This window comes from Danio aesculapii, chromosome 23 (assembly GCF_903798145.1).
Source record: "Danio aesculapii chromosome 23, fDanAes4.1, whole genome shotgun sequence".
Lineage (NCBI taxonomy): Eukaryota > Metazoa > Chordata > Actinopteri > Cypriniformes > Danionidae > Danio > Danio aesculapii.
In genome coordinates, this window is record NC_079457.1 from 14,358,932 (window position 1) to 14,382,542 (window position 23,611).

At 36.6% G+C, this 23,611-nt stretch overlaps 1 protein-coding gene across 2 annotated transcripts in view; it reads right to left on the reverse strand.

The window, feature by feature from the left end:
- LOC130217083 (inactive dipeptidyl peptidase 10) overlaps positions 1-23,611 on the reverse strand; it is a 132,269-nt gene that overhangs the window by 47,017 nt on the left and 61,641 nt on the right. For both annotated transcript variants that reach the window (XM_056449099.1, XM_056449098.1), the window contains exons 4-7: positions 20,859-20,953; positions 17,915-17,986; positions 2,838-2,890; positions 2,189-2,270 (exon numbers count right to left, since the gene is read on the reverse strand). In XM_056449099.1, the coding sequence (XP_056305074.1) occupies positions 2,189-2,270; positions 2,838-2,890; positions 17,915-17,986; positions 20,859-20,953 (302 nt within the window). The remainder of the gene's footprint in view (positions 1-2,188; positions 2,271-2,837; positions 2,891-17,914; positions 17,987-20,858; positions 20,954-23,611) is intronic.

Genomic DNA, 23,611 nt, shown 5'->3' on the forward strand with positions numbered 1-23,611 from the left:
AATGAGAATTAATTGGCACGTAGATGCAATGTAACTTAAATTCAACAAACGGACAATCAAAATAAAGTGTGACCAAATTTTAAAAAGTAAGAAAACTTATTTTTTTCATAAATCATATGAATTCCATATAAATCTCACTATAACTACAGTATATCTGAATAAATCTACAATAACTCTATATCTCTTGCATATGTATGTGTACATATTATGCCAAGTTTTAAACACTACTTTAGTACTTGCTGGATGTTGGTTAATGTTTAGTTACTTGTTTGATTTATTTTTTTATTCAGTCATTCATTTTCTCTCGGCTTAGTCCCTTTATTTATCAGGGGTCGCCACAGAGGAATGAACCGTCAACTTATCCAGCATATGTTTTTACGCAGCCGATGCTCTTCCAGCCACAACCAAGTACTGGGAAACACCCATACACTCTCGCATTAACAAACATACACTACGGCTAATTTAGCTTATTCAACTCATCTATAGTGCATGTCTTTGGACAGTGGGGGAAACCGGAGCAACTGGAGCAAACCCACGCGAACACGGGGAGAACATGCAAATTCCACACAGAAATGCCAACTGACCCAGCCGGGGCTCAAACCAGCAACCTTTTTGCTGTGAAGCGACAGTGCTAACCACTGAGCCACCATGCCACCCCTTAGCTTTATTTATGCATAATTATTATTGTCAAGCAATAGATTTTATTTATAATAATTATATATTTTTAAGGGTTTTTCACCTTTATTTGGAAAGGACCGTAGAGGTTACAGAAAGAAATGTATTGGGAGCAGAGAGAGGGGGAGGGTCAGCAAAGAACCTCAAGGCAGGAATCGAACTCGGGTCGCCGTGAGCATCATGGTGCTATATGTCAACGCACTTAACCACTAGGCTATTGGTGCCAACAGACTTTATTTATGTAAAAGAAAGCTGTCCATGAAGTTGTCCATGAAAGAACTGATTAATAAAATTATCTTTAGATTGCCAAATCAAACTGTTCTGAAGTTTTATAATAAGGGTTTTAAAATTATATTTATGCTTGTTTGCTAATATTGGATATCGGCCGCAAAACTTTGTATTGGTTATCAGTATCAGTCAAAAAAACAAACAAAATAAAAACACTGTAAAACTAAATAAAAATAAATAAAGAGTAAAATATCCTTATTTAACACCAATATCCAAATTAAACAAGCAAATGACACACATTTTTATCATGAAATACTGTTTCACATACTAAAAAAAAATATTTGTATTTATGGTTATTATTGTTAACTAAAATTTTAAACCGTTAAAAATAACTAGTAACCAATGCAACATTTCTATTTTTTGTTTGCTTTTTCAACCTATAGCATAGAGATTATAAAACAATAATGGCATAAAAATAATAATAACGTACAAAATTATGTAATCCTAATTATTAACAAAACCATAATAAAAAAGTGCATAATAGGGTTGGGCTGATAGACGATGCCATAGTCCATCACCGATGGCCAATAGACATTGTGATCCTCCGCCCCGCAGTGCACATCGGACAGTTTATCAAGGATGTACCGCTGGATCTTGTCTCACTATAGTTGTTAACTGTGATATTTAAATAATCTTGTCTCTATCAAACAACTCTTCGGTCTTTGGAATCTGTCAGTACACTGCTTCAATCTTTCGCTTTCATGCTTGTACTTAGTAATTTCAGCGAAAACCTCAGATACTGTTGGTTAATTCCTGTTGGTTGTGGATCTTTTTTTACCAACCAAGTTTGTCGACGCCATTATAAAGACACAGATCACTCTGCTGATTCATGTCAGAGTCCCACGGAAAAAGTGATTGGCGTGGTAATTTGTGTGTAACTTATCTTAATTTATTTATGATTTGGTTATGGGTAAAACAAAGACCATGCGGGTCAGGTAGTTGAAATGGTAGGCTACAAATAATTAATTCGTTATGAATTAATTAATTAATTATTCATAAATAATTAATTCACTGCCGCCTACGACGATGATGCCATCGTCCTTAGCGATGTTTCACATTAGACATTGTACAAACCAAATTGGTTCACATCACTCAACCCTAGTGCATAATATTTACCATGCAGTACTATTACATTCTGAACACATTCCTATCAGTTAAAGTAAGCATACAGTAAAATAGTTTAAAAAATGAATAGCAAAATAAAAAATAAAGTTCACATCCTCACCAGCTGGTTCCCTTGAGGTCCCCACGCTGCATACTGAAGCACAGATGTATCCTCCTCTGACGGGGTGAGGTCCACAATATCCCTAACACGCACACACACAAAAACACACACACATACACAACAAGATTGAACTACTACATCACAGGCATCTGAAACACAACATGGTAGAATCTGGCATTTTCAGAATCATTTCAGAGTGCTTGAAAAGGCTCATATAACAGCACGATGCAGATGCAGAGTTAATACACAAACGCAAGTACAGAAAGGCAGGGGTCTGATCATGCAAATGAAACCACAGTTAAAGCTAAATGACTCAAAAACAAGCAAAATGGGCTTCAAGACATTCTCTGAAAGTTTCACTGCCATTTCACAACAACAGGCACACAAATCTCAGGCTTTTATCAACAACAACAAAAAAAGAGCAAAGGGGCATTCAGTAAATTACCGGTTAGTGGAAACAAACATTTCATCCAGCAGAGACCTGTCAGCTTCAGAACAAATAGTACCTTTCCATACTTGTAAATAATCAATGCCTGATGGATAACTTTGGGTAGAAGCACAAAGGCAGAGGGACCCGTTGACTGGGTTTTTTCGGTTGTGCACATGCCCAGTTCAGGCCATGCAGAGAGAGGCCTCTTTCTCTACCTACCCGCTGGACACTATGTAGATTGCAAAGGATGCTGTGAAGGACTGTGAGAATACCTGGAAAGGGGCAGAGCACACGGTAGATCCCTATAATGCCCACAAACATGCTTTGCAAAAACAAAAGCAACGATTATGCAGTTAAGCACACGTGAAACGTTTCCATTACAAAGAAAAACAATGGAAATAGTGCATTGGTATGGAAAAAATGCAATATGTATGAATTGCCACTGAAGATGTATTAATTTAATTTACAATTACAATCAAGCTAAAAGAACTTCAATTTTTTATAGCAATTTAAATGTTTTAATGTATGCTTAGTAATTAACAGTATTAAGTTCCTTCCTCAGTTATTAAATAAACTGTAGATAAATGCACACTAACAAAATTAAACATGCTAGTAACATGTATTTTATACAATTTGTACTAGTAATCTGTACTCATATACTATATTTGAATGTATCAAATACTATTTACAACAGTGGTCTTCATATTGTTTGGTATGCAGTATGCTAATATTCCAAATCCAAGCACACATTTAAATACAGCTCAAACATCTTATAATTAGTTTCTTTTCCTCATTTCATAACAGCACAAGTATGACTTTTAGTTAATGAATCCTTTCAGTTCATTTCAATTTCAAGCTTCACCCAGCAGAGAAGCATCATGAACAAACGTTCTTTAGAAAACACTTGAATGGACAGGATTATAGTGGCATACGCTGAATTTCTAACAGTATGTACAATTGAGTCAATACCCATGCAAAAAAATAAGATAATAATGTATACATTGGATATATACACTCACCGGCCACTTTATTAGGTGCTCATTGACACTAATTTCTAATTAGCCAATTACATGGCAGCAACTCAATGCATTTAGGCTTGTAGACATAGTCAAGATGATCTGCTGCAGTTCAAAACGAATATCAGAATGGGGAAGAAAGGTGATTTAAGTGACTTTGAACATGGCATGGTTGTTGGTGCCAGACGGGCTGGTCTAAGTATTTCAGAAACTGCTGATCTATTGTAATTTTCACACACTATCTCAAGTGATAACAGAGCATGGTCAGAATAAGAGAAAATATCCAGTGAGCTGCAGTTCTGTGGGCGCAAATGTCTTGTTGATGCCAGAGGTCAGAGGAGAATGGCCAGACTGGTTCCAGCTGATAGAAAGGCAACAGTAACTCAAATAATCACTCGTTACAACCGAGGTATGCAGAAGAGCATCTCTGAATGCACAACACGTCCAACCTTGAGGCGGATGGCTGCTGGTGGTGGTGTAATGGTGTAAGAGATATTTTTTTGGCACACTTTGGGCCCATTAGTACCAATTGAGCATCGTGTTAACGCCACAGCCTACCTGAGTTTTGTTGCTATGTCCATCCCTTAATGACCACAGTGTACCTATCTTCTGATGGCTACTTCCAGCAGGATAACGCACCATGTCATAAAGCGTGAATCATCTCAGACTGGTTGTTGAACATGACAATGAGATCACTTTACTCAAATGGCCTCCACAGTCACCAGAACTTAATCCAATAGAGCACCTTTGGGATGTAGTGGTATAGAAGATTTGCATTATGGATGTGCAGTCGACAAATCTGCGGCAACTGCGTGTTGTTATCATGTCAATATGGACCAAAATCTCTGAGGAATATTTCCAGTACCTTGTTGAATCTATGCCATAAAAGATCAATGCAGTTCTGAAGGAAAAAGGGGGTCCAACCCGGTACAAGTAAGGTGTACCTAATAAAGTGGCTGGTAAGTGTATATGGTATTAGCATGTCAAAAAGGACAATTGTACATGTTCCAGTCTAGCAGAAAAGTGTATTACAATGCATTTGGTTATATGAAGATATATTGATCAGTTTGGTCTGTAATGATTGGTGTGAAAATGGACGTATATATTGATTACTGCAGCAGAACGCAGAGTAGCGACAAGCTTCAAACTGCACTCGTTTCCCAAAAGCCTAATAGGATTGAAAGTCATGCCCTGCACTGCATACTAAACCAGACCCAGACGACTGTCGCACACTGGCTAGCAGTTAAACAATTATTTCATTAAAGGACAAAAGCTTAAGGTCAGTAGGATTGTTTGTTTTATAAAAGCATATTGAGCAAGAATGCATTACACTGATCAAACGTGACAGTAAGGTCATTTAGATTTTCACATTTCTATTACAAACAAATGCTTGAATAAATACGATTTGTTTAACAAACATTAATCCGCACAGTTTTTAAAATCTTTTTAAAAATATGTCTGTACTATTTTAAAATTCTAAAATCCAGAGTAATGATGCTGAAAAAAATCACATTTGCATTACAGAAATAACTTTCTGTAATAAAATATAAAAACTGTTATTTTAAATTGGAATAATATAATATAATATAATATAATATAATATAATATAATATAATATAATATAATATAATATAATATAATATAATATAATATATTCATTTGTTCATTTATTTATTCATTTTCTTTTCGGCTTAATCCCTTTATTAATGAGGAGTCGCCACAGCGGAATGAGCCGTCAACTTTTCCAGCATATGTTTTACACCAGTGTTTCCCAACCCTGTTCCAGGAGGCACACCAACAGTTCATGTTTTGGATGTCTCCCTCATCTGACCCATTAACTTCAGGTTTTGGAGTCTCTTCTAATGCAGAGTTTCCCAACCCTGTTCCTGAAGGCACGCCAACAGTACACATTTTCAACATCTCTCTAATCAAACACACCTGAAACAACTTATCAGAACATTAGAAGAGACTCCAAAACCTGAAGTTAATGGGTCAGATGAGGGAGACATCCAAAACATGAACTGTTGGTGTGCCTCCAGGAACAGGGTTGGGAAACACTGTTTTACACAGCAGATGCCCTTCCAGCTGCAACCAATCACTGGGAAGCACCCATAAACTCTCATTCCCACACATATACACTACGGACAATTAAGCTTACCCAGTTCACCTATAGCGCATGTCTTTGGACTGTGGGGAAAACCGGAGCACTCGGAGGAAACCCACGCAAACACAGGGAGAACATGCAAATTTAGGGGTTAATAATTGTGATATCCTGATTGCAACAGAGAAATACTAGAAATCTATGTAGACTGATGACATTTCATGTTGTTCAGTCTTATAATCTTAAAATGTGAGCAAAATCAGCTGTTTTGTCATCACTTTAGACATTACGGTAGAGAATCATTCAAATACTAGCTCTAAAATGGCGTTGGTGAATTAATAACAGTTTCTGCTGTTCTAACGTCAGCTGCAGATGTGAATGAATGGCGGAAGAAAGTAGTTCCTCATATAAAAGGGATTTTGATACTCTTTGTGTTTGATTTTCTTTTTAATATACATGATTATGCCGTCAAACTGTTGAATATCACATGAATAGCAGTGCGAAATGGCTGTATATCATCACTAGTGGGGCACTAAGGCAATGCACGCCTACCACTAGTGCCGATATACAGCCATATCCCACTCGGCTTAACGTGATAATCATAATATAATGTAATATAATGTAATATAATATAATATAATATAATATAATATAATATAATATAATATAATATAATATAATATAATATAATATAATATAATATAATATAATATAATAATCAATATTAAAAATACAAAAAAGCAAGTTTTTGTTGGCACGTTGAAATTACAATATTTTCTATTTTAGTGTCTAGTTTAGCATATTTTTCTCTGAGCGCAGGACTGTGTGTGTTGATTATAGGAAAAGAGATTGTGGATTCCTGCTGAGAGTCGTAAATCCTCTTTTTGCAAGAATTCACAAAATGAATATCCATAAGATAAACGGTGGGGGGAAAAAAGATATTGCCAACATGGGAATCTGCATCATTGTGACGCTGGCATAGTAAATGCACTAATTTGCTCAATAATACTCAGCGTGGTTTTGATGCCCACACAATTCAAACTGCCAAAAGTGCAAGATCTGCCCTAGTTTGCCTTCCTGCCTGCCTTTTCCTTTTTTTCTCTCTCCATTCATTCGCTTTTATTCTCTCAGTAGAGCGGATTCAGACTGTAAAATCTTTCATTTCATGTACATCACAACACATCTTCCTCTGCGCTTGAGGTTGCCCTGGTTCACACAAAAGCGTTCCTCTTCATTTCTGAATCCCTGTAGATGTTTTAGCTTTATTTTCCCTCACCTTGACTTCCTTCCTTCCTTAAAAGAGGATTTTTCTCACAAAAATGTGTAATATCTGTAATCATGTACTCATTCTCATGTCGTTTCAAATCTGTGTGACTTGCTTTTTCTGGAGATATTTGAAAATCATTTTCTTTTTGTGTTGAATAAGTGTTGAACAAAAGATTTTAACATGTCCTACATTTGTTAGATGGCACTTTTCACAACTGTTTCAAAGCAGCTTCACAAACAAGCAAAATGATGTTAATGTCTGTAACTTCATTCATTATAGTCCTATTTTACAAATTAGTTCTGGCCAATAATATAGTTTACATGGTAACGGTTTACAATTAGATAATGTCTCTAATACAAACAAAAAATGAATAGTTCAACAGTATTTATTCATCTTTGTTAGCGTTAATGAAAATAAAGTAATTTCTTGTTAGTTCTTGTTAATTCAGAGTGCATTAGCTAATGTTATCACACAGCTGTTTAGAATACTCGATTCTAATTGGTCAGTCGCAACATTCTCAGGTGTGTTACTGCAAGATAACAACCGCTGAATATCACAGGCTCATGCAGGAACTTCAAATCACTTTGAGCACCAGTAAATACGTTTAAATCCCTCCACCATCCATGCCATGGTGTTTGACTATTTGATGTCATCTTTAATGAATAGTCCGTAGGTTGAGTCCATGCTTTATTAAGCCAGATTTCTGTCAGGTTTGCGTTTTTGACTGTTTGGCGCCATCTTGTGACTGAATAATGCACATGTTACCGCTTGATCAGCTCTCAGCTGTTTTTGTTTCTGTTAGTTTTGGGTTTATTTGAAGTATGGATATACTATTTGGGCTCAAAGCAATGTTTAGTGTCTATTTTTTATGTTTCGTGGCAAGTAGCCATGTAATAAGTGAGATAAAGTACATCCAGGAGGGATTTTTTTGTTGTTGAATAAAACCCTTTATTCGCGTTGCTTTATTCTTCGATAGCAACCTCCCCTGGATGTCCATAACTTAACAAGCAAGGCTTTGGATTTTAATAATGAATTTGATTTGTAAATGTTGAACTAAGATTGGGCATCACGGTGACACAGTGATTGGCATAATCGCCTCACACCAAGAAGGTCGCTGGTTTGAGCTTCGGCCGGGTCAGTTGGCATTTCTGTGTGGAGTTTGCATGTTGTCTCCATGTTCGCGTGGGTTTCCTCAGGATGCTTTGGTTTCCCCTACATGTCCAAAGACATGTGGTATAGGTGAATTGGGTAAGCTAAATTATCCGTAGTGTATGTGTGTGAATGAGAATATATGGGTGTTTCCCAGTGACGGGTTGCAGCTGGAAGGGTATTCGCTGTGTAAAACCTATGCTGGATAAGTTGGCGACTCATTCTGCTGTGGCGACCCCAGATTAATAAAGGGACTAAGCCAAAAAGACAATGATTGAATGAATGAATAAATGAACAAAGATGAATAATTACTGTACAAGTATTGTTCATTCTTAGTTCATGTTAGTAAATAAATTAAGTGTGACCATTTAAATATATAGCCTAGTTTTGTGGTAGAATGAATAAATAAAAACCAGGATGTTAAGATCTGCTATATGGCATAAATCAATACCTTACATATACTGTATGTATGTGAATAAATTTGTATATAATTCATTTATTCATTATCTTTTCAGGGGTAGCCACAGCGGAATGAACCGCCAAGTTATCCAGCACATCTTTTACGCAGCAGATGCCCTTCCAGCTGCAACATAACACTGGGAAACACCCACACACTTGCACACTTGTCTTGCACACACTCACATACACTACTGCCGATTAAGCTTACTAAATTCACCTGTACCGCATGTCTTTGGGCTGTGGTGGAAACCGGAGCACCCGGAGGAAATCCACACGAACACGGGGAGAACATGCAAACTCCACACAGAAATGCCAACTGAGCCAGCCAAGGCTCGAGCCAGAGACCTTCCTGAAGACCAGCGATTGTGCTACCCACTGCACCACGGAGACACCCCCGTTGTATGTAGATTTAAAATTTACACTGGGATCTTTAAATAATATTGATGAATGACAATTTAGTATAAATCATGCAAAAACTGCCATCTGACCCAGCCGAGGCTCGAACCAGCAACCTTCTTGCTGTGAGGCGACATCTACTGCGCCATTGCGTCGCCATTCACAATTTCTAATACATGAAAATCAATTATGGCTGTGTTACGCTTTCACTATTTTGATACTTGAAAACCCTTTTTCATCTCTGATCTAAAGGCTTGAATGTTTTGAAGTCTTCAGGTAGCCTTTTGTAGGAAAAGAGCAACATTTATGAAGTTTTTACTGCTAATTTTGCCCTCCAGTGAGCTGTTAACTACTCTGAGTGGACCATTGAGTCACTGAGTTTGGTGAGAGAATCAAATCAGCCTGATTCATGTACAAACCATTAAAGACTCTGTTTCCCAAAAGCACTGAATGCCTAAGTAGATCATAGATACCACTAGTGCCAATAGTTTCTACAATTCAAGTGTAGTATGCTTTAGGGAATCACAGACCAGACTTTTTGCAAACACCAGATCAACCGGTTAATTAAAAAGATAAATCAGACTGCTGCTTCCCCAGTAGAGTCTTATGAACATGCTAAAGGTTGATATCAATGTGTTTAGTGATAAATGACTCATAATGATCTGTTCCTTGTACAATATGTAAGTTGAAGGCAAAACTATTAACCCTCCTGTGATATTTGAATTCTTTTTCAAATATTTCCCATGTGATGCTTAAAGCGTTGTGACATTTACACAGTATTTCCTATTATATTGTTTTGTTCTGGAGAAAGTCTTAGTTCTTTTAGTTTGGCTGGAATAAAAACTGTTAATGGTTAAGATAAACATGTAACAAGACGAAATAATAATGGCTATATTTGCAACACTCCCCCTTCCCTATTTTAAATAATATTTATTTGTTGCCACTGGCTTGCATAGTTCCAGATCTGTAGAGCTGCGCATCGATGGATTACTCTTCAGTGTTTGGACTCTCAGTAGTGATTATTAAACCACACTGAACTGAGCTAAACTAAACTAAACTGGACTTAAACACTGAAAACTGAACTACACTGTTCCAATTTACTATGATCTTTTATTTGAAGCTGCTTTGACACAATCTTCATTGTAAAAGCGCTATCCAAATAAAGGTGAATTGAAAAATTTAATTATTTGTTTATTTAATTGCTTGTTTGTTTGTTTGTTTGTTTGTTTGTTTATATTTACTTTTGTGCATGCATTTTTTATTGTTTAGGTTTATTTACTCATTTTCATCTTTTATGTATGATTTAATATGCATATACATTTATATGACGTTTCTATTTTCCTTTTAAGACTTGTTTTATATGTTAGTGCTCTATATACATTTTTATGATGTTTTTATTTTCCTTTTAACGCTTTGTTTATATGCTGATATTCTGTATAGATTTATATGACGTTTTTATTTTCCTTTTAAGACTTTGTTTATATTTTAATGTCCTGTATACACTTATATGATGTATCTATTTTCCTTTTAACACTTTGTTCATATGTTGATGTTCTGTATTTGATGTTCATTTGAATTATTTACAAATAAGAAAATCAATGAAAAGTTCAAATTGTTATAAAATGCAGTCAAGAGTTCACACTTAGCTTATGATTGATTATAAAGCTTATTTAGCATGATTTGCCGGGAGAGAGCCCTGGGCTCATAAGATTCTCGAGCCTGGGGCTTCCTCCCGTTTGCAAGGCGAGAGGGGAGTTTGAGCTCAGGTAGATCTCGAACTCCCCTGCTGTAGTAGCTAATGAACAGATAGCGGTTGCTCTTAAGAGATAACTACTTACTAGGAGCATGTCTATGGTGCTGATTTGGATTAGTCAATTAACTTAATTTGCATGTTTTTGGACCGTAGGGGAAAACCGGGGAACCCGGGGGAAACCCATGTGAGCACGGGGAGAACATGTAAACTCCGCACAGAAACATCGACTGGCTTGGTAAGGACTAGAACCAGTGATGTTCTTGTTGTGAGGCAATAGTGCTAACCACTGGGCCACCGTGCAACCCATCTAGAAAAGTAGGAGGAAAAGGGGTGGAAGGGGGGATTCTTCAAAACAAAGATGGCTGTTATATGGAACTTAGGGTATTTATAGTGGTTAGGAATCGTCTGATTGGTGAATCATAAATTGGCTAATGCGGGACCAGATGTAATCAATCATAAGCACGTGATCCTCTCGATATTAGTTCATAAATAAACTTCACTTAAAAATAATGAGTTTTAGGAACAATATTATTATCTCCCTTAAGAAATTATTTTCTTGATTGGCTACAGAACATACAACTATTGCCCAGTAACTTACTAACAACTTGCCCAGTTAACCTAATCAACCCTTAACCTTCCAATTGCACTTTAAGCTAGTTAAATATTATGTAGCGTCATCATGGCAAAGACAAATTCATTCATTCATTCATTCATTTATTCATTTTGCTTCAGCTTATTATCTATTTCAGGGGCCACCACAATGGAATGAACTACCAACTATGCCAGCGTATGTTTTACACAGCGCATGCCCTTCCAGCTGCAACCCAGTACAGGGAAACACCCATATACACTCATTCACACCTACACACTCTACGGACAATTTCAATCATTCATTTATTTTATTTTCAGCTTGGTTCCTTTATTAATCAGGAGTCGTCACAGTGGAATGAACCGCCAACTTATCCAGCAAATGTTTTATGCAGCGGATGCCCTTTCAGCCGCAACCCAACACTGGGAAACACCCATACACTCTTGTATTCACACGCAAACACTACGGTCAATTTAGTTTACTCAATTCACCTTTAGCACATGTGTTTGCTTTGGACTGTGGGGGAAACCAGAGTAGCCAGAGTAAACCCACGCCAACACAGTGACAACATGCAAACTCCACAAAGAAATGCCATATATATTTATATATCAATCATAAGCATGTGATCCTCTCGATATATCTTGATATAGATATTTCAGTCACACCTTCTTATGCTTGTCTGTTCCAAACAAAAAAGCTATTACATGACTTTAGATTAATTGGAATCAAGTGTATGAGTCATATGAACTAGTTCTGTGATGCTTTTGCGTCATTTCAGTGCACAAGCCCTTTTTTTGTGTTTTCTCTGCAGAAGAAAGACAAGCAAGTTTGGAGTGACATGAGAGTGAGTAAATGATGACAGATGTTTTGTTTTTGACTGGATTATGCCCATCTCTGAAACCACCCTCAGCTCTGTGCTTTTCTGCATCATCTTGCCATCTCTGTATCTTCTGATTTAGCTCATGCCATCCCTCATGCTGTCTTTTGCGGTTTCCATTTCACTCTCTCAATACATATACATTTCACTTGCACCTTTTTTTTTCCCCATTGTGACACTTGCCTTCCTTCCCTTTTTTTCCCTTTTCCAATTTCTTCCTTCCCTTGCAATTTCACCTCACTATTCTAGTGTCCCCTTTTATAGTTTCCCTATCTCCTGGGTTTCCTTTTCAATCTCCCCGAACACATTCACACGTCCCATTCATCCCGTCTCTATGATTGATTTCGATTGGACAGCATGATCTAAGGGCGCCTGCAGATCACATCTTTTTAATCCTCGTCTTTCTCAGTCACCGAACCCTCCACCTCCTCCTTTTTCTCCCTGTGTGATTACTGTGTAGCACTGCTGCTCTCAGTTCAGTTGCAAACCGCCACAGTCAGCACATAATCTCAAAGATAGTGGAAAGGGTGGGGGGGAGATAAAGCAGGAGAGATAGTGATTGTGACTAGAGGAGGTGGAGAACTAACAGAGAAATCCATGTCTCCCTGCAGATGTGACCACACAGATTGGCATTAATCCTGGGCGATGATAAAAATGCATCCAACATCAAAAGAAACGTACAAAATTTTAATTATGTTTCAATTTTTTGGCATTGTGAGATTTTCTTTGTGATAATACATCACATTTTATTCTAAATTTCTCTGCGGTAAAGCAAAGCAATAGCAAAATGTACAATATATATGTATATAATTTGTTTAAACTGGCCATTATTTAATTGCCACAGTAGAATTTGTTGCAATGCATTACATCAGCTTTAGTGTTATAACCCTCTGCGAATAATAGTTGCAACATTTACATGAGCAGATTTATGAGGTTATAAATAAACACATGGGATGCTAAGTGTTTTTATGACATCTTAAAAGGATGAGTTATTGTTTTAGTCCTAATGAAGTTGAACTTTTAAAGTGGATGAAAACATACTGACAACGATCATCGCAATATGTTATAATCAATAAAAAACACTTCATTTTAAGAATTCATCGTGATCTGTTGCTACTTGACTTTTATTGTTGTTGAACAATATTTTGTATCTATATATTCTGACCTAGAGCTGAAACTATGCTGGATATTTTCTATTCTGAAACAAAATGTGTAACTTTACAAAAATAAAATAAATCCCGCAAAATAATTCATTCATATTGATGTATATTGTCCCATAATATACGACTAGACAATATATCATTTCAAAGATTATCTATCTATCTATCTATCTATCTATCTATCTATCTATCTATCTATCTATCTATCTATCTATCTATCTATCTATCTATCTATCTATCTATCTATCTATCTATCTATCTATCTATCTATCTATCTATCTATCTATCTATCTATCTATCTATTGATACTACTTGACAAAAGTCTTGTCGTCAATCCCATTTGTAAGAGCAACAAATAATAACTTGACTTGATCATTTGGTAAAGTGGCAGAAGGTCGATTTTTCAGATGAATCATCTGTTGAACTGCATCCCAATCAACACAAATACTGCAGAAGAACTATTGGAACCCGCATGGACCCAAGATTTATGGTTTGAAAAATCATGGTTTGGGGTTACATTCAGTATGGGGGCATGCAAGTGATCTGCATAGTGGATGGCAACAATTACAGCCTAAGGTATCAAGACATTTCTGCTGCCCATTACATTACAAACCACAGGAGAGGGCAAATTCTTCAGCAGGATAGCGCTCCTTCTCATACTTCAGCCTCCACATCAAAGTTCCTGAAAGCAAAGAAGGTCAAGGTGTTCCAGGATTGGCCAGCCCAGTCACCAGACATGAACATCATTGAGCATGTCTCAGATAAGATGAAGGAGGAGGTACTGAAGATGAATCCAAAGAATCTTGATAAACTCTGGAAGTCCTGCAAGAACGCTTTCTTTGCCATTTCAGACGACTTTATTAATAAGTTATTTGAGTCACTGCAGAGATGTATGGATGCAGTCCTCCAAGCTCATGGGAGTCAAACACAATATTAATTCTTTTTCCACTGCACCATGACTTTATATTCTTTACTGTACATTATTTCTGTTAAGTGACAAGACTTTTGTCTAACAAAGTCAAGCCTTACTGTCCTAATTAAATAATTAAAAATTAAGCCATGATCATATTTTATTTTGGTAAAATTAGCATAATCTAGAGGCCTTTGCCTTTCATAAAAGCCACTTCTGATACTAAATGATCAACTAGAAGTCAAGTTATTATTTATTGTCCCTAAAACTTGGATAGGCGACAAGACTTTTGTAAGGTAGTGTATGTATGTATGTATATATGCATGTATGTATGTATGTATGTATGTATCCATCAAACGTGAAAAAATAAAGTGCTTGAATATTACTTATTTAATGTAACAAATCAAACCATTTATAATGTCTTAAATGTCTTTAAATGTCTTAAAACAGGTTTTATTTATGCAAAATGCCATTTTTTCATGTAATCAAACAGACTGCAACTCTAGCATATGCTTTGAGGCAAATCCACAAAACAGAACAGATGTAAATGAGTGACAAAAAGTAATATACACAAGAGACATGAAGAGAAAGGAAGAAAGAAAGAGAGAGTAACAGAGACAGAGAGAGAACAAGTGCAGGAGAGAAAGTGTAGATTATACTGTCAGTGTTTCAACTGCCTGTTTTTTTCCTCTTTATCCTGCTTTTTTTCTCCTCATGTCTACGCCCTGCTCCGTGGTTCTCCTTTGAGAAGAGCGAACACAACTGCAGAGACGATTATTTTCTGAAGTGGAGCTCCGGCGGGGGGATAAGAACTACAGATTGCTGTGGTTGCTCAAACAAATAGCCTACAAGTTGTTTATTTGCTGGCTGTTACTAAACCTTCTGTAATCACAAAGGCTCGCCCCGTGTGATGCTCATTACCATTCAGAGCCAAACAGCTCCTCTCCTCCGTTTCCATCTCTCCCTTTTCCTGTCTCTAACCCTCCTTCTTTCCTTCAATACAGCTCGGCTCCTCTGTGTTTCAATATTCAATTCCTGCCACGTCTGCTGTTCATCGTAGCTGTGTTCGGTGTTGAACAGGCTGCAGAAATTATAGACGACTTAAGTGTTCTCTCTTGCTGGTCTGAAAGCGTTTTTGTTCGGTCTGATAGATAAAAGCTGCAGTCCACTCTCCTAACACCGGCACAAAAAAATGCTTGTGCCATCAATACATGCATGACATGTCTGAAAGATGTTGCTGTCGATGCAGGGAAACAATTATGCTACATAGTTGGCACCAATTTTCTTAACTCTACAATGAAAATGATAGCTAAATAATATCTTATTCAGTAATGTAAAACCTAAAGTCTTTATATAAAGGCAGGGTATGGGTGATTTGATTGAAATATATTGTTTGTCACACTAGTTGGAAGTCTCTTCACATCTCAATAGCACCCATTAAATTAAGAGGATAGTTCACTTAAAACAAATATTCTGTCATCATTTACTTATTCTTTACTTGTTTTAAACATGAGTTTACTTCTTCTGTTGAACACAAAATCTATTTTGAAGAAACCTACCATTGACTCACATAGTATTTGTGTTTCCTACTGTGAAAGTCATGGTAGGTTTACAGCTTTCTTCATAATATCTTCTTATATGGTCAATAGAAGAAAGACAAAAAGGTTTCAAAGCACTCGAAGGTGAGTAAATCGTGAATAATTTATTATTATAACTTTTTAGGAGGGTGAACTGTCTATTTAAGCGTATTTTTATCATCTGTGGAAGGTGTAGATCCAATCAAAATGTTAGGTCTGACTTCGTACATTAATAGAGGCTGCCCTACCTGCCTGTCAACATGTGGATTTCATCACATGCAGAGAGTTCACATCATCAATGCATTCCCACTGACAGGGCACGTGTCCACCGAAGCAGCTGAAAATGACTGTGCTCTTCCAAAAATACTGAGCATTAGAGACCTTTTTTACAGAAATGCCTTTAAAGATGCAGTACACTACCTGACAAAAGTCTTGTCGCCTATCCAAGTTTTAGGAACAATAATAACAATACAAATAATAATTTGGCTTCTAGTTGATCATTTGGTACCAGAAGTGGCTTTTATGAAAGCCAAAGGTCTCTAGATTACGCTAATTTTACCAAAATAAAATATGATCATGCCTTGATTTTTTGTTTTTTAATTAGGACAGTAAGGTCTGACATTGTCAGACAAAAGTCTTGTCACTTAACAGAAATAATGTACAGTATAGAATATAAAGTCATGGTGCAGTGGGAAAAGAATGACTATTGTGTATGACTCCCATGAGCTTGGAGGACTGCATCCATACACCTCTGCACTGACTCAAATAACCTATTAATAAAGTCATCTGGAATGGCAAAGAAAGCATTCTTGCAGGACTCCCAGAGTTCCAATATTCTTTGGATTCATCTTCAATGCCACCTACATCTTACCCCAGACATGCTCAATAATGTTCATCTCTGGTGACTGGGCTGACCAATCCTGGAGCTCCTTGACCTTCTTTGCATTCAGGAATTTTGATGTGGAGGCTGAAGTATGAGAAGGAGCGCTATCCTGCTGAAGAATTTGCCCTCTCCTGTGGTTTGTAATGTAATGGGCAACACAAATGTCTTGATATCTCAGGCTGCTGATGTTGCCATCCACTCTGCAGATTTCTCGCATGCTCCCATACTGAATGTAACCCAAAACCATGATTTTTTCTTCACCAAACTTGACTGATATCTATGAAAATCTTGGGTCCATGTGGGTTCCAATAGGTCTTCTGCAGTATTTGTGAATATTGGGATGCAGTTCAACAGATGATTCATCAAAAAAATCTACCTTCTGCCACTTTTCATGAGAAATCAAGTTATTATTTGTTGCTTTTACAACTGGGAACAACGGCAAGACTTTTGTCAGGCAGTGTATGTAGGATTGACCCCTAGTGGTTAAACTAGTTTTCTAGCTTTTTTTTTTTTGTTTTGCATTGCAAATTCAAAATAATAGAGAGGGTTTTTTTCACCCTGTCCCTCTGACTAAATATGCTGTATTTTCTACGAGGGAAAGCCGGGGTGCCGAAATATAACTGGTTAAATTGGCAGTGGGCGTTACACAGACCGAATCAAAGGCAGACTTTCTGACATGGAACACATTTTCAAAGAAGAATAACTGACTTTAGCATTGTTTTTCAGATGAACAAATATATCGACTTTGGATGTTTTTTAAATATCTGCTAACCTATTATGTTTTTTTTATGATTTAGATGAGTCCTTTATACACCTTTTACTCAGAGTTGAACATTCCCCAGTGCAGTTAAAAAAACGAATAAATCCAAACATAGAAGCAAATGATCAGACTGATTGAAGGGCTAAAGTACTGTATATTTTGAAAAATCACTGCCAAAGTTATCAAAACCGCTAAAATAGCTTGTTCAGCATTTAAAAACACTAAAGGGTAACGTGTGGACCCCACCATGCTAAGATGTGTTCACTGAATGTGTGTCAATGGCACATAAAGTGGTTTCTAGAACAGTGGAAAAATTAGCCTACCTTTCTTACACATGTAATGTATGAATGTATAGATAAGATCACTGCTCATTTGTGTTTCTCTGTTTATATTACTCACATGCTGAATATTATACGCCATCAAGATGAACCTCTTGTCAACAGAAACCTGGAACTTCATCGACTTCAGATCCTAAAACAGCAAAACGAAACAACATTTATGGTCTTATAAGGCCATTTGCCCTCATCCATTTGTTTATAAGAAAACAAGCACCATAATGTACAATGTTCTTTTGAATGGAAATGTATATTGAATTGAAATGTCAAGAACCAGTCAGAACTGTAGCCATGCGTTATTCTGCAAATAACAGCACTCGTCCAGCCTCTTAACCCTCCACCCTTGTGTGTTACTCCACCCACATACAGCAACAAGCAGAGGACACTCTACAGTTTGACAAATATTGCTGCTGTTGGGCAACATAATGTACTTTTAGGGCTTTTTTTTGTCGAGAATCTAGTTGTTTAGATTGCAATTATGCAGTTTATTTATAAGGATAGTGCCTATTTTAAAATATTTATAATTCCTGAGAGACAGCGCGTTGGCGGCTTGTCTTTGTGCACACACAGTTGATGATGTTCATCCACAAGATGGCGACAGAAACTGCATAATAAGCCCTGAGAGAAAACCAGCGTAATTTATAACTACAACTGATCAAATCATTATTAAACAGGTAAATGACTTTCTACGTCGATCTCTCTCTTTTGTATGCTGTAGTGCTGTATTTATAACACAGTAATATTGTGATCTCCTGATTGCAACAAAGAAATACTGGGAAATTTCTGTAGACTAATGGCATTTCATGGCGTTCAGCCTTATAATCTTAAAGTGTGAGCAAAATCACCTGTTTTATCATCACTTTAGACATTACACTAGAGAATCATTCAAACACTAGCTCTAAAGTCTAAAGTGACGTTGGTGAATGAGCAACAGTTTCTGCTGTTGTGACATCAGCTGCAGATGTGAAGGAATGGTGGAAGAAAGTAGTTCCTCTTACGAAAGGGTTTTTGAGACTCTCCATGTTTGACTTTCTTTTTTATACATACGATTATGCAGTCAAACTGTTGTAAAAACGCAATATCACACTCGTAACAGTGCAATGTGGCGGTATATCATCACTGATGGGACACTAAGGCACAACGCACGCCTCCCACCAGTGCCAGCATACAGCCACATGCACTGCTACTCGTGTGATATTGCTCATACATACAAATATATACAGATGAAGTCAGAATTATTAGCCCTCCTTTGAATTTTTCCCAAAATTTTTGAATTTTTCCTCCTTTTTAAATATTTCCCAAATGATGTTTAACAGAGCAAGGAAATTTTCACATTATGTCTGATAATATTTTTTCATCTGGAGAAAGTCTTATTTATTTTATTTCGGCTAGAATAAAAGCAGTTTTAAATTTGTATAAAAACATTTTAAGGTCAAAATTATTAGCCCCTTTAAGCTATATATTTTTTCCATAGTCTACAGAACAAATCATCGTTATATAAGAACTTGCCTAATTACCTTAACTTGTCTAGTTAATCTAATAAACCTAGTTAAGCCTTTAAATGTCACTTTGAGGTGTATAGAAGTATCTTGAAAAATATCTAGTCAAATATTATTTACTGTCATCATGGCAAAGATAAAATAAATCAGTTATTAGGAATGAGTTATTAGAACTATTATGTTTAGAAATGTGTGAAAAACTATTCTCTCCGTTAAACAGAAATTCTATTCTAACAGACTTCAACTCTATATATATATATATATAGTTTAATATTTAATATTTGCTTCCAATATATTGCAGTTGTAACATTTATCTGTGTAATGCCTTATTCCATAGACTTCCATTGTCATTTTCCAACACTTATTTTCATTTAAAAAACAGAGAATATATTTTGCAATATAGTACATTATTGGAGCTTATTTTTTTAAATTAAGTCAATTATTTTACTGTTTACTCTGGTGCAAGGTTTTATTCCTTTAAAGGGATAGTTCACCCAATAAATAGAAATTATCTCACTAATTATTCACACCCAAGTGGTGAGCTATATGATGGGTCAAATGTGGCCTTCAAATGACAGGAAGTTATCAAACATTTTTTAAATGATGATGGGAATTTAACTGAACATCCATTAAGGGCTAGGCAGTTTTCTAGGTTTTTGCGCAAGTGTTTTTTTAGTCCAATAAGTAAGACCTCAGTTTTATCTGAATTTAGTAATAGAAAATTATTAGTCAATTTTTAATATCAGCTACACAATCAGATAGTTGTGTATCATTGACATCTTTTTTTATAGTTTATAGCTGTAGCATAAAGGAAAAAGCAAGGGACCAAGTACTGTGCCTTGTGGTACCCCTCATTGTACTTTTACATCCATTTTATATCATTCCACAACTTGCATTCTTCCTTCTCAAATGCAATCATTTACAAACCAAGACTGCAGAAAGTGCATTTTAGTAAATAAATGCTGTTGTGGCATAAAGCCAATAAGACAAGAGTAACACTGTTGACAGTGTGGGAGGAGCTGTAGAGCAGAAGTATCTGCCATCTCGACAGCATTGCATTAAGCATCTGAGGCAATGACCCATATATGTTTCTCACTGTCACCGTTCAAAGGGTGGCCCTGCTGAAACAGTCTCTTTGAACACACATGCTATGGGATCAACTGGGGAGAAAGCTGGAATAAAAAACGCAGCATTAACTGTCAGAGCCTCGGAAGCCGTAATGCTATTTGAGAATTCTCTTTGCTCATTTTTAGCTATGCTTTCTTTAAAGACGCCTGTCTACCAGTGCGTAGCCTTGCTCTAAGGACTGACCCATTTGTCAGGCTCCATGAGAATGGAGCTAATGGAGTTGTGCGTCTTGTCCTGCTCACATGCCTCAAGGGGGTTGTAATTCTCTACGTTGGTGGTTGGGGACGGAGATGAGACTGTCTGTGTGTGTGTCTGCATGGCCATTATTTACTATGTTACTGGTTTTTATGTGAGTGCATGCATGTGTAAGTGTGCACTCACCAGTGTGCTGTTGTCCAATAGTGTGGTGGTGAGATTGGTGCTGAGATTGTGAATTAAAACATGACCTTCCTGGCTGCAGAGTGACACTTCATGCTCTGTAAAACAAAAACAAAAAAAAAATCAGCATTCAATAGCTGAGCTTCAGCCTGACCTGAAGATAGACCAGTGTTGGGTCAGTTACTCAAAATGAATTTATTATATGTACTATTTTCTCAAGAAGTATTATTAATTTATAAACTGCCAGCAGTAATTTGTTCCACTATTCGTTATTTTAGTTTTATGTTACAGCTCACAAAATTGCAACCTGGGCTCATTCTGAAAATGTACCCCATATACATTTCTGGTGAGTGCCAAATACATCCTAGGAGCTACGCTTTTTTGCAGTTTTTGGATCAATCAGAGGCCGCTGTGTATGCTTTTTCAGATCTCAAATTTTCGCGAGTGCCATTCACATCTGCTGTTCTCGCGTGAATCCACCAGAGGTTGCTGTCCACTGACTCACTGAATGACTGACTGACTGATCGACTGACCCAACCAATAGTGTTTTCAAAAGCACCGATTGACCCACCCATAGCCTTTTCAGTTTTAAAAAGCAGTCCAGAAAAAGAAAAGCCCTCGCCTGATTTTTATCATGTTTTCAGATTACACATTCTCACCCTGTTATCTACTTGTTTATTTTACTTTTTGGCTTCTGTTTTTGTCTTACCTGCTATCTGGAACTGTCCTTCACCAGACTCAAACCCCGTTGTCGTGTCGCTACATAATTCACAATCTCCAGGAATGTATTCAATTTAATTCAATTTAATTCAATTTAATTCAATTCAATTCAATTCAATTCAATTCACCTTTATTTGTAAAGCGCTTTTACAATGTAGATTGTGTCAAAGCAGCTTCACATAAAAGGTCATAGTAAATAGGAACAGTGTAGTTCAGTTTTTAGTGTTTAAGTTCAGTTCAGTTTAGCTCAGTTCAGTGTGGTTAAATAATCACTACTGAGAGTCCAAACACTGAAGAGCAAATCCAACGATGCGCAGCTTTACAGATCCCGAACCATGCAAGCTAGTGGCGACATGGAAAAAAAACTTCACTAATTGGTGAAAGTGAAGAAAAAAACCTTTGTTGGGCACGACCATTTTAATTTCTCCGCTGGCCAAACGTCTTGTGCAGAGCTGCAGTCTCAGCGGCAGAGGCTGGAAGCTGGCCTCAGCGAAGATTCGTCTGTCCCTGGAGCGTCACAGGAATCATATATATAGGGCTACGTTTTCAGAATGAGCCTATGTTGCAAAATTGGTCATTGGCATTTAAATGTAGTCATTTAGCTGACACTTTTGTCTAAAGTTAGTTGCAATTGAGGAGGCATTCAGCGATTCAACAAGAAGGTGCAATACAAACAAGAAGTGCTAGTCACACAAAGGAACTGTTAGTGCTCAGAACATTAAGTACTAGAGTAAGGAGAGGAAAGTGTTTTCTTCTTCCAGAGAAAGAAGAGTGTTTCTACAGGTGGTTTGTCAAGCCCACTCACCTGTGTGAAACACACTTCATAAATGCACAGTGTTTGGTTTTTTTTAGATATGGAGTGATAGTAAGTGTAGCTGTACAAAACTGGTGCAAATGTGAGTTAAAGTGTCAGTTAGAGAAATAGTGTGTTTTCTACAGGTGGTTTGTACATAAACAAATCCGGAACAGAGACTGGCAGTATCTACAGACATTATAATAGATGGCGGCCGCGTTGACGTGTCGGAGCAGTGGACCGAAGCAGACCATGAGGCGATTATAATGTTCATGAGTATGTCAAATGCAAGCATCAGCAGGAGAGAGGTGCGCCAGTCACAGAATCCAGCATACGGGTTCTCAACTGTCCGCCGCATTATGTCTTATATCATGCACTATGTTTGTCATAAACACCTCTCAAAGCAATTTTTCGGATGCAAAAAAAGCAAAAAATTTAACTTGGTTGGAATTTTTTTATGACGGACAAAAGTTTCTGAGGTGTTGTAAAAGTTTCTGAGGTAATTTATTATTTAACCTGCAAAAAATTACAGAAGGAATGTTTTGTATTCAGTGTGCAATAACCTCTACCCTAACTTGCCTAATTAACCTAGTTAAGCCTTTAAATGTCACTTTAATCTGAACACTAGTATCTTGAAAAATATCTAGTAAAATATTATGTACTGTCATCTTGGGAAAGATAAAATAAATCAGTTATTAGAAATGAGTTATTAAAACTATTTTATTTAGCAAATGTGTTGAAAAATCTTTCCGTAAAACAGAAATTGGGGGAAAAATATACAAAGGGGGCTAATAATTCTGACATCAACTGTATATATAAAATAGGCATGAACAAATGTATCAGATGCCAATACTTATTGGCTGATATTGGATTTATTTAAAGCTATTAGCAATGAAATGAAAGCTAAGTTGCATGTTTTATAATACTAGCAAATATAACATTGTAATATAACAATAATAATAATAATATAACAAAATAACATTTTATCGTTTCTGTACAAAATATTAGACCTGCATCTAATATGTACAAAATATGATAAAAATATGGACAAAATATGGACAAGATATGCATCAGAAAAGCAGATGGTGTGCTCAAGCATCCAATCCATGTTCAGTAAAATGTATTCAACAGAGAAAAATACTAACTTGTACTATATAGTACTTAATGCAATTGACTAATATCGGTGTCAGAATTGACAGAAAGTTATTTAAGATGTTGAAATCAGTATCGGCAAATATCCTAA